The 12,851-nt window shown below is 40.5% G+C and overlaps 1 protein-coding gene across 5 annotated transcripts in view; it reads left to right on the top strand.

Annotated features, from left to right (window-relative positions):
- The window catches only part of SIDT1 (SID1 transmembrane family member 1), an 85,539-nt gene that overhangs the window by 21,876 nt on the left and 50,812 nt on the right, over window positions 1-12,851 (top strand). For all 5 annotated transcript variants that reach the window (XM_032630373.1, XM_032630376.1, XM_032630375.1 and 2 more), the window contains exons 2-3: window positions 2,683-2,804; window positions 3,809-3,979. In XM_032630373.1, coding sequence (XP_032486264.1) covers window positions 2,683-2,804; window positions 3,809-3,979 — 293 coding nt within the window. The remainder of the gene's footprint in view (window positions 1-2,682; window positions 2,805-3,808; window positions 3,980-12,851) is intronic.

The raw sequence follows: 12,851 nt of genomic DNA, 5'->3' as shown, positions 1-12,851 counted from the left end.
GATGGGATGGGGACATATCAGGGAAAACATCCCCAAAAAAGGACTTTAGGGATGAGAAGGATACTGAAAGGCCAATCACTGGGGACAGAGCCCTTTTGAGAAACAGCAAGTAATTGGCCATGTGAGGGATTGGCAGGCAAAGAAACTAGAGAAGAAGGCAATAATCAAGAAAAGCCCAGAGCAATTCAGATCAGTGGAGAAAAGATGGACTTGTTAATAGGTGGTGCTGGGACAACTGGAGAGCCATATTAAAAAAAAAAAGATAAAATTAAAATAATTCTTCATACCATATGTTAGTATTAATCATGAAGGGATAGGGATTTAAGTATTAAACATATGATACTAGAAGTATAAAGTACTAGAAGAAAATACAGGCCTCAGTAACCTGGAGTGGTGAAAACTTTCTTGACTAATTCCAAATCCAAGGAAAAGATGGAGAAATGTATTTACTTGAATCTAGTCAAGCCTCTAGCTGTAACTGCCAGTTTACAGGAAACACAGGGGATAAAGGAACCTCTTCAATGAGACCACAGGGTGCAGTCAGCAAAACCTAGTATGTGGGTGTTTCAGGTTTGTACTGCTGCTTTGTGAGCTGCTTTCTTTCACAAATAAATGCCCAAAGGTGGGGGCGGGGCGGTTACCTTTAGATTAAAAGAGATTCAAAACACATATCCACCAAATGCAATATGTGGATCTTGTTTGTACTCAAAATTTAAAAGCTGAAAAAAGCACAATTTTTTCAACAAATGAAGAAATTCAAACACTGTGTGGATATTGGGTGATTTTAAAGAACTATTATTAATTTTACTGAGTATGATAATGGTAATGTGTTATGTTAGAAAGAAGAGGCCTTGTCCCTTAGAGGTACAGATTGAAATATTTACAGATGAAAAGGTATGATCTTTGGTATTTACTTTACAATAATCCAAAAATGATGTGTGTGGAAAATGGAAGGTGTAAATGAAAGACAATGGTACAATTTTTAATAATTATTAAAGCTGGATGAGTACATGAGCATTCATTATTCTATTCTATATTGTCATAAAAGTACTATTCCCGTTCCTTTGGAGGAAAATCTGGAAGTTCCCAGAGCCACTGAAGGCCTTTTCAGCAGGAGAATACCAAGATGAAAGTGGCATCTGAGGGAGTATAGCCCTGGGGATAAGAAGACTAGATAAGGTGCTGTCAGGGAGGGTCACAGTGATAAAGGACTGGATGAGGATTGTCATTGGTGGGGGAGGGGAGGATCTGGGTGTGAACATTGTGTAGAGCTTGATGACCTACTGATGGAGAACGCTACAGAAGTAGGAATCAAGGATGACTCTGGCTCAGAATAATGGCTGTGAGGTGAGGCCATTCAATAAGCAAGGAAATTCAGAAGAAATGAAAGTTAGGGGCGAAGGAAGTGACAGGTGCCACTTCAGACAGGTTGAGTTTGAGATGCCTGTGGAACATCCAGAGCTTGGGGAAGAGGTCTGCACTAGAGACAGGGTGTTGGCAATGATCAGCTGCAGCATAATTTCCATGGAAACATGTAGAGCACAGGCACAAGAAAACGCTCCCTTTGTGAGCAAGCACTTCCTATCTAATTATAAATTACTCTTGGACGGTTTTAACATTAAAAAACTAAGTGTCTTAATCAAGAATGATATAAGATAACCAAATAGTAATAATCTCTGATTCCCATGCTATTCTGCTGCCTCTCAGTTTCCATTTTGAACATGTCATAGATCTTCAGGGTTTCACTGCAAGCCTTTCTTGCTTCAATTCTTTCCCCTAATAAGGTGTTTTCAAGAGAACACTAGGGCTTAAATTCATTAGGGGAAAAAAAATCTCATACAAAAGACCAACTTTTTCTTACTTTGTTTTTTTTCTATTGCCTACAGTATTATATATATATAAAAAAAAAACTGAAGGGAAACACCAAAACCATCTAGATCCAGGGGCACAATTCAATTTCCTGTCTTTTAAACAGCCATGATAGTGTTCAATCCTTGGGGTGACACATGTATTCAAAAGAAGCCACGGATCTGCTGATATCAAAAAGCATTTAGTGTTGGGGATTGATCTATGCCTTGGAGCAGGGCAAAGAGAAGACTCTTCAGCCCCTATAGTATTTGTTGCTGAGGGAGCATCAGGCCATCTGCTAGACTTTAACACAATGTGGCAATAACATTTTGGTCTGAAGCACAGAATGATTTTCCAAACCAAAATTAAAGTTTGTTGGCAACTGAGGCACTTGTAGGTATTTTTTTTAAGATATTTAGCGTTTATATTCAGATAAGAAGAGAAGCACAACAGCCTCTTTCTTTTTCTGTTTGGGCTTATTCTCCTAATCTTGTGTTGACCGCCCAATTCAAACTCCTCAGCCTGCCATTTGAAGCCTCCATAATTTGGCTTCACCCAAGACAACTTAAATCAAAATTCTGAGGGTTGGACCCAGGCATCAGTTTTTTTTTTAATCTCCCCTGGTGATTTCATTGTGCAATCAGTGTTGAAACTGAGTATGGTTACAATATGAATGAGGAGAAGACAGCTGGGATATTTGGAGTATCTATGGTCAGCAGCAAACGTATGAATTAAAGTTTTTCAGAGCTTCAGATGGCAGCTATGATGTAACATGTCTGTGCGTGTGCGTGTGTGTGTGATTTGCATTTCCTCTCTCTCTGCCCTGGCTCGCAGGTGAACGCCGTGCGGGTGTACGTGAACAGCTCCTCCGAGAACCTCGACTACCCGGTCCTGGTCGTGGTTCGCCAGCAGAAAGAGGTGCTGTCCTGGCAGGTTCCTCTGCTCTTCCAAGGACTGTAAGTGGATCTTTCCCCGACAGCTTCATTACATTTGTTTTCTTTCAATGTGCTAGACCTTAATTGCCCTTTTCCCTAGCGAAAGGAGAAATCAGACATGCAGAATGTTGACATATTATGTATGCTAAATGCAAACAGTCGTCGTGGTGCCTGCATTGACCGTTCAGCTCTGTTCAGTTTCTCTCCTCTTTGAGGTTCTGATAAGCACTCTGTCTAGATTTGTAGCACCCAGAAGAACGTTTAACATTTTAGTTCTACCCAGAATATTCTGTTACTCTTGGTTGGTTAGTGGGTCATCCACCAAGGTCAGGGCTAGGTCCCACCATCAACTTCAATGAGTGACACCTCTCCCCATTCTTCATAATGTTCACCGAGTGTACTTTCTTTATCCCATAATATTTATTGAGCACTCAAATGATAGATGCTGGGGATACAGTGGTGGAAGACAACAGTGAAATTCCCACCTTGTGGAATCTATATTTTTGCTGTATAAGGCGCTAGAGCAGTAACAAGAACAAACCAGAAAGCATGCAGATATGGGCACATAGTACAATGTTAAATCACTTTTGGAGGTTAATACACGTGAGGATTGAAATACTGACTCTAATGCCCTGACTTGGACGCTGGGGCTTTCTTTATGTTCATTTCGCAAAAGCTTGAAGATTGGAAAAATGGAATCAACTGGTTGTTTTATCAGTTTTTAACAGTTTTCCCTTCAAAATCTGATAACTTTCCTGACTGAATTAGGAGGATGATTTGGTAATGAAGACACCTAAGTGAACTGCTCAGCACTCAACAGTCCTCATGTCTGTGTTATAACGTCACACAATGTGTGCCAAACACAGTAGCTCTAAAATTACTATCAGTAGGTCCAGTATGAAATTTTAAATATAAGGACTTGGAAAGAAGTTCAGGGAGAAGTGAAACGAGATGTTCTTTTCCCTGCTTGTTCATTGAGTGTCTTTCTCCTTCTCGCTGGCTTTTCTCTCCGCTGGCTGCTGCAGATACCAGAGGAGCTACAACTACCAGGAAGTGAGCCGCACCTTATGTCCCTCAGAAGCAACCAATGAAACAGGGCCTCTGGAGCAACTGATATTTGTAGATGTCGCATCCATGGCGCCCCTGGGTGCCCAGTACAGACTGCTGGTTACCAAGATCAAGCACTTCCAGCTGCAGTAAGCGGGACTCCTTGCGGCCTTTCTCTGTTCGCTTGTCTGCTCTTCCTGAGCTTGTCTGTGCATGGTCCAGCTTCCTTCCTCCCAGATCAGCACCCCAGGAGGAAATCATCCACTTGGCATATTGTCTTAGCAACTTCTGAACTCTCCTGTACACAGCTGGGCAGCAGGGCCTTAGTCGGTGTAAGGGGGAAGCAGTAGGCGACTGGAGCAGAGCAGAGGGCGGCGCACCTGATAGGTGTATCTGTTCCTGGGCATCTGTGAGGGCCCCCTCCTGTCTGTTGTCCAAGCAAGTGTGACACCCAAGCACTAGTGATGGGTACTTCTGTGTCACTCACCAGTGCCACTCTCCTGAAGGAAGTTTTGGTTTTGTTTTAAGGAAGATCTTCAGCTATTTTTCTTACCCTTATTACTATTCCAGTTTTCTCCTTCTGGTTAGGAATGTATACAGGTTGAAAATAATATGTTATGTGGCTTTGAGTGAAAACTTATGACTGTTTCCTCCTTCTCCTTGCTCTACCATCCTTTGAAACCAAATCAGTCGGGATACAGCATCTCGAATTGTTTAGATTAGACATGGAGTATAATAAATTCAGTGGAGGGTATTGTCTCTAAGGGATCTATTCTCTCCCAGAGGGTAGTCGCATAAAATATTGCATAAATCTGTGTGAAAATGTAAACAGAAAGGCTAAGATTATTCCGTAATAAGGCCAGAAACTTCAGGGAGTTTCCTGCCCTATCCTACTCTAAGTTCAAGGCTTCTCAAGGGTTCAAACCATTCCCTCCCCTCTCAGTGTTTTAAATAAAATTTTTAAAAATATGTCATTAAATCAGTCACATTAAAATTTTACTTTGTACTCATCAAAAGTTATCATTAAGAGAACAAAAAGACAAGCCATAGACTAGAGAATATGTTTCCAACACTAACAAAGGGCTCATATGCAGAATATATAAAGAACCCCTACAAATCAATAAGAAAACACTGGCAAGCTTTTGGCTGCTGTCTGCAGTATCACCCACCCTTCTGTGGCTCTGGCTTCTTCTGGGCAAGAATCTTGGAGCCTATGAGTCTGAGCACTGCTCAGAGTGGGGGCTGGCACTCAGGTGGGTGCAAGGTTCAGATTCCGCTTCAGTGAAATAAATAGATTCTCTGGGGCAAAAATGAGGAGATCTCAGGAACAGAAACGATATTTGAGACTTTGACCTCTCACTAGAACTTTGGGACAGAGATAGAAGATCTCAGAAGGGGAATCAGTGTTTATATTTACCCAATGAAAATAAATGACATATAAATAGACTCAAATATGCCAAGTAAAAGACGAAGAATATCAAATGGGATTTAGAAAAAAAGAAAACTAAATATATGTTGCTTACAAGAGTACAATCTTTAAAAAGAATGTATAAATGTAAATAAAAGGATAGTAAAAGAAATACCATACTGATACTAAACAAAAGAAAGTTGATGTATTATATCACATTATACAAGATATTCCTTAATGCAAGGAACATTATTAGATATAAAGAGACATTCCATATTTCTAAAATAATTATTTACCAGGAAGACAAATTTAAATTCTAAATTTCTGTGTACCTAGTAATATCATTTCAAAATATACAAAGCAAAACTTGCAGAATGGGAAGAAGTGTACAAATTCACAATCTTTGTGGTAACCTTCTCTATAGCTAATAAAATAACAAACCAAAAATTTTAAATGTATGTACAAGGTTCCCCCACTATGTGAAAGTAGAGTGTTCTTGTGAAACCTTTTATAAGCCAAATGATATTAAGCAAAGAAGCAATTACCTTAGGACACATCTTGCTAACAGATGCACAGAATAAACTGAGATAAAGCACAGAGGTTCCCAGACATAATTCACAGCTATGGTGGCTTGATGCTGAGATGTTGAGTGTTGCTCCAGGGAAGGCGGTGGCAGTGCCACTCTCACCGCTCAGGGTGCACACTGCAAAACAAACGCTGAACACTGTTTTCGCTTTTCATCTTTTTTCATAAAAGCAAAAATCTTCAGATTTCTTTCAGTTAGTGTAGTTTTTTTTTTTTTTGGCATCTTTATCGGAGTATAATTGCTATTCAATGGTTTTTGGCTGCATTGGGTCTTTGTTGCTGCACGTGGGCTTTCTCTAGTTGTGGTGAGCAGGGGCTACTCTTTGTTGAGGTGCATGCAGTAGTTGCAGCACGCAGGCTCAGTAGTTGTGGAGCACGGGCTTAGTTGCTCTGCGGCATGTGGGATCTTCCCTGACCAGGGATCAGACCCATGTCTCCTGCATTGGCAGGCGGATTCTTAACCACTGTGCCACCAGGGAAGTCCAAATTCTGTGTATTTTAAAACATCATCATTCTCTTGATTTCTATAGGTTTGTTATGATCATTAAAATAAATTCTTGAATTAAATGCTTGAAAAAAAAAGTAAAAGAACTGAAAATAAAATTCAAAGAAAGAGGAAGTAAGTACTAAAATAAGAGCCCAAAACAATGAAATAGAGAGCAAATTAACAATGGACAAAATCAACCAAACCACAGGTCAACTATTTAAAACGACCAGCATTCTTTTTATAATTGTCTTCTAAAAAATAAAAAAGACAGGCAAGCCCACTGGAAAAAAAATAGGCAAGAGACTTAAATAGACACTTCACCAAAGAAACTATACAAATGGTCCAAAAACATAACCTCATCAGCTGTCAGAAATGCAAATTAAAACCATAATGAGATTCCACTGCACCTACCAAACTGCTATACTTTGAAAAGACTGACAACGCAGTTCCACTCTTAGTTATATACTCAACTCCTAGATACATAATTGTGCTATTCATTCGAGGAATATCACACAACAATAAAAACAAACTATTTTTGTACCTAACAATGTGAATAAATCTCACAAACAAAATGTTGAGCAAAAGAAGCCAGACAAAAGGAATACACACTGTTTGATTCCATTTATATAAAGTTTAAAAACAGGCGAGACTATTCTGTAATGTTAGAAGTTAGGACAGTGGTACCGTCAGGGAGGAAAGGAGAAGTACACGGCTATGTTTACTTAGTGAGAATTCTTTCAGATATATACTCATGTCTTGTTATCTATATGTTTGTTACACTTCAATAAAAAGATTAATTTTTAAAAAATAAGAATATTTTAAAATATATACTACTTTTTGGCAGCTTATTTTTCTGATCAGAATGTTCTGCCCTATTATAAAGCTCTCCTTAAATTTTCTAAGGCAGTTTATCCTGAAGTCTGTAGCCAGTGGAGTTGCTGATATGAATCACATATTTATCTTGGTCCTCTCTACACCCCTTGACGGTGTATACCCATAGATACAGATGGACAGATGGATTAATGAATGGTCAGAAGGATGGTGAAGTAGTTACAGCATTTTTTTTCCAAGTCCCTCCATTAATTTTGGTGTAGAAAAAAGTGATGTGATAATTTCAAGAGCAAAGAGCCAGCCCCCCAAAAAAGGCAGAAAAAGATCAATTATATGAGTCTCTAGGAGGGAGGTTTGAGCATTATAGTATATACATTTTTAAGGTTCTCCAAGTGATTCCAATGTGCAGCAGAGTTGAGAACAGTTACCTTTAAGCAATTTCTAAATGCGGTGCTTGTGTTTAATTGTGTTAATAACCAAATTAATTTGTGATATTAAACAGTATGGGAATTCGTACTCATAATTTGAAGGAGGTGGTAGCACTTTACCCGAACAGAGTGCATTTTGAACTTTGGAGAAGCCCTGCATTTACTAACTGGTCTCTGTGTGTCTGACCTGTCGCTGTCACCTGGTAGTAGCGTACTTGAATTCTAGGGCTGGTATCTGTGAGGCTAATTAGACCCTTTGGAGAACTGAATTCTGTGAAACTGAAGCCATAAGGTCACAACTCTGTCAGAGGGTTATTGAATGATACGCATGTGGTGAAACTGCAAGTCTATTCCCTCATATTGTTTTCTGTTTCCGCCTCTCACAATGTGACCTGACCTCAGCAACCAGACATGCAGAGCATTTCAAAATGCACACAGTTACCAGGGGTTTTATGTGAATAAGATAAACCCGAGAAGAGATGGTAACTAAGATATATGTATCTCTTCCTCCCTGGCTCTGGATTGTCCCACACCAGCCTTGCTGGAAACTCAGAAATCCAGAGGACGATGGTAACAGGCAAGAGCTGAGGACTGTGGGGAGATCTGAACTCAGGTATAGAGAGAAACACTGAAGAACTCAAATTTCCCAACATTGCAGTTTCTGTTGTATGTTTTTCAGTGGCAGACTACAAACGTTTTTTTTTTTTTCTAGAATCATAAATTTTAAGAATAGAAGGAACTTTGGGAATTGAATCCACTCATTTCATTTTTACAGATGAGCAAACTGATGCCCAGAGAGGTTAAGTGATTTGTCCAAACTCACACAGCCAGGAAAGGCCAAAATCAAAATTAGATTCGACTTCTGACTTGCAGTTCTGAGCCGTTCCCACTATACCATGCTATTTTTACTTTCTGTTTAACACCATCCTCCTCATTTTTGTTGCCCTAAATATGTTTCTCAATTCCATGAAGCATTTATTTACTTAAATCCAGCTTAAAAAATTAACTTCTGCCTTAAAGCATTACTCCGTGCCGTCTTAACTCTCCCCCACCTGCCTCCACACATGCACATACACCAGCTTTGCCCCTGCTCCTTTTCCCAGACCCCATTGCCCTGGCGCTCAGTGCTGCAGCGTGTGAAGTTGCAGACAGGGAACAGCAGGAGGCTGCAGGAATAGGCAGGCACCTGCTTCTGGGGTGGGAGGAGCCTGCAAGGGGAATTGGGAATTCTCTGGTGGTCCAGTGAATAGGACTCCATGCTTTCACTGCCGTGGGCCTGGGTTCGATCTCACAAGCCATGTGGCTCGGCCAAAAAAAAAAACAATATCCCCAAGAATGGAAAATGCATGACAGATAGTTTAAAAAGAAAAAGAAAGAAATTTAGACAGTTGTCTATGTTGTGATATTTGTATGGATAATGGATTTGAGGGGGACTCGACTGGATGCAGAGGAATTAGAAGGCTGGTGCCGTGGTCAAGATAAATAATGAAATGAACTGAAGAATTTAGAGGTGAAGTTGACAAAACTTGATTGGATATTCAGGGTAAGGGAAGTGGGAGAGTCTAGGATGACCATCTAACCTGTAGATGGTGGCGCCCCTAAGAGAAAATGAGAATTTTGAGGAGGGAAGGAAAAGATAAGTTCACTTTGGGACATGTTGAACTTGAAGTGCAGTGCCTGGCAGAGTGTTGAACTTATACAGCACGATGCTCAGGAGAGAGGGCTGAGTGACAGAGAGGCCACTGAGTAGAAGCTTCAAGAAGGCTGGTCCCTATGGTGCCTGAGGTGGAGTTACAGGAGGTAAGGGGAGAAACAGGCAGTACCCAATCCTTGATCTTTGAGATATTTTTGCTGCACCAGGCAGTTTAGACTTCATCTTTAAGGTTATGGGAGCCACTAAAAGATTTTAAGCAACAGAATATCATCAACAGGTCTGCTTTTTGAGATAACTTTAGTAGCCGCGTAGAAGATGAACTGGAGAGGAGAGGGTAGAGGCACGTAGACAAATCAAAAGTTTGAACAGAGAAGAATTAAAAAATTATTAGGACCTGAACATATCATGGTAGCAACAAAGTTGTAAGGGAGAAAAAGAGTCAAGTAATACACATGGGGATAATTCACAAATTCAAAAAATACATGTGGCAGAATCAAAAATATAGTCTTACATGAGTACTTGAAGGCTTCAACCCTCCTCTAGCCTTCTAAGTAGGGATCTTGAGCCTTTGTTTTGAGAGAGAGTTTTGAGTGCGATAGCTCAGCTACCGTGCTGTGAAAAGTCATAGATTTTGAGGAAATGGATGAGTAAAGAGGCTTTTAGACCATTTTGCTATATGTCATCCTATGTAATGGCCCTTTGGTATTTTGGGGTAGAGCACAGTGATCTACATTGTTTTTCAGGTTTTTTTTTTTTTTTTTTTTCTTATTGGATGCTATACTGAGCAAAGACAGTGCTTCAGGTGGGAGCAGGTGCATCCAGGTTACATTTACACTAATAGAATCAGTAAGACTTGGTGAGCAGTCAGCTGTGGAAGGGATAAAAAGGGAATTCAAGACAACTCCAACAATGATGTCACAAGTCAGCTGAGGCTTATCGACAGACGTGGCAGGTCAGGGTCAGGGAAACGAGAGTACATTCCATTTTGATCATATGGAGTTTGAGATGCTTGAGGGCCAGTGAGAGTGCAGAAGCCCAGCAGAGAAACACTTTTCTGTGACTGGAGCCCAGGAGATAGCCCTGGGCTGAACATGGAAACTTGTGATTCACTACCATTGTTGTGGTTTTTGTGGCAACTGAATATTTATATATATGGATTTTATGGCAATTATAATATATATAATTATACATATATGAATGAAGATGTATGTGGCTAAGGAAAACGAAGAGATCAAGAACAGGACTGTGGGTCACATTCTCATATAAGGGATGGTCTGAGAAATAGGAGCTCTCAGAAGAAGCTGACTCGTCATAGTCAGATGTGTGGAAGAAAACGCAGGAAAGCAGGGGTCACAAGCCCACGGGAGGAAGTTCTAAGACAGAGGAAGGGGCTGTGAGTGTCAACTGTCACAGACAGGTAAAGAAAATTAAGAACTAAGTCACTGGATTTAGCTACAAGGAGGTGACTGCAACCTCAGGGAGATGGTGGAAAAAGAATCCTGACGGCAGTGGAGAGAGGAAAGCATGAATGAGGGATTGGAGCAGAGCACTCTTTGAAGAGGCTGGTTGTGAAGGAGAAGGATATAGAATGACATCAAAGGAGAGAAATTTGGGGAAAAGAGGGCAATTCTGGGGGGTGCTTTTGTTTGTTATTTATTTTGAAAATGGTTGAGACTAGAGTATATTTATAAACTAAGGAGTAGAAAGGTGGATAAAATTTATAGGAGAGTTGGATTTTTGTAGAAGCAACGTCCCAGAGGAGGGAAGAAAAGACAGGATTTAGCACACGCGTGGAGAGTTTATACTTCAGCCAGAGCCTTGAGGTGGAGGGTTACAGATGATGGAGGGTTGGGGAAAGATTTGGGATAAGCAAAGGCAGCTCATGACAGATGGCAGTAAGGAGATAACAGGAAATGATACTCTGAAGTCCATAGTCCAAGTGAATAACCAGTGTGATTTCCTTCGACAAAGTGAGGGTTTTCAACGCTCACTGTGACTTAGTTTTTGTCTCTGCCTGTCTTTCCACTTACCCTTTCTTCCCATCCCCCCTTCCTTTTCCTTCTGTTTTATTACTCTCCTGTAGATACTTCTCCCCCTTCTCTCTCCCTTCCCCATGGGCCCTTTTCTCCCTCTTCTCCTGTCTCCCTTCCCTGCACACCCATCTCTCTTGACTCCTCTGTTCCTTTTCTCTTTCCCTCTCCCTCAAACTAGCCAAAATGAGGAAACAAAATTCGCTTTTGGGTTTTCTTATTTATTGAATAAACCTTTGTTTCCTGTGTTTAATTTTTTCAAATAAGTCGAAAATTGTGTACTTCCTTCTCTAAAACTAAAGGCGTACGTGTGTCTCAATTAGATTTGTTCTGTTGCTTAATGACACCTGTTAAAATAAACCTTCCCCACCTCCACTGAGGCCCATGGGGAAGGAAACAGAACCTTTCATCTGCAACAGGCACCATGTTTATTTTGCATACACTGTTGACTCCATGAGAAAGAGAAGACTTAACTGTGATAGTCTTAAAGAAAATAAAGTGTTTTCAAAGTTTGTATGTGTTGTACTAGTAAAGCAAACATAAAGAACAAGAAAAAAAAAAACCAGAAAATTCCTATCAATGTCCACACATTCAATGATATAACTGCAATTCAAATGACAGGGGAGAAATGAAACACAAATTGCTGGCCAAAGAAAACTGTTTTCTCCTGGAAATCTTACACTGTCTGTTGCCAGCCAAGAAAATCACTGTCCTCTTTGTTCCCCTGACCTGGAAACAAACAGAACTGAGGGCCCCGTGTTGCCCTGGTAATAGCAGATGACACTCCCCACACGCTGAGAGCCACACACAGCACCGCGGGTCCTGACTCTGGCTGTGGAATCTCAGGAGAACACACACACTGGATTTGACACTGACTTTGGCTTCTCTAGGTGACTTAAGATCACGAGTTACTAACCATATGTCAGCAGAACCAATCCTTGACTCTGATGATGATTTCTATTGAGAGTGAATATATACAAATTGCATCCATTGCTAAACTCTAAGCCTCGTCTGCTGACAGCCTGAATTGTTTGTCATTACCTTTAGAAATAGTGCTCAAATTTTATGACTTCTAAACAACACCTCCAATTATAAACTCCATGCTTAACTGTCCTGACATGCCCTTTCTAAAGGAATCTTTAATAAAAATTTTAAACTATTTAATTTTTATAAAAGGAAAACTAGGAGTGGAGAGAAAGACTCCTCAGCATTGGGGGATAAAGCTGGGGAAGGACCCCAGAAGAAGTTCAGGTTCAGGTTCCCAGAAGTGCAGGTCACACTGGACAGTTGGGATCATGACACTCCCCAGACGCAGGCATCGAGAGTGCAGTGGGCATGTGTGAGTGATCTTCACAACTAAAAATGAGGCAAGAACCAGAAAGAACAAAAGCCCCAAACAGCCTTTACATGACTACAGAGAAGAGCAAATTTCTCTTTGTTTTCCAGTCTCTTGAACTGTTCACGTATGTTCCTTCCAACAGCGCCCTGCGCTACAGATGTATGCTTCCTACATGCTCCCCACACTGTCTTTTCCTCAGTGCTGGATCATTTCTGTCTTTCACAGAAGAATGAAAATATCTAATAAAATAATTCACAGT

This window comes from Phocoena sinus, chromosome 4 (genome assembly GCF_008692025.1).
Source record: "Phocoena sinus isolate mPhoSin1 chromosome 4, mPhoSin1.pri, whole genome shotgun sequence".
Lineage (NCBI taxonomy): Eukaryota > Metazoa > Chordata > Mammalia > Artiodactyla > Phocoenidae > Phocoena > Phocoena sinus.
This window is presented reverse-complemented; position numbering and strand designations above follow the sequence as displayed.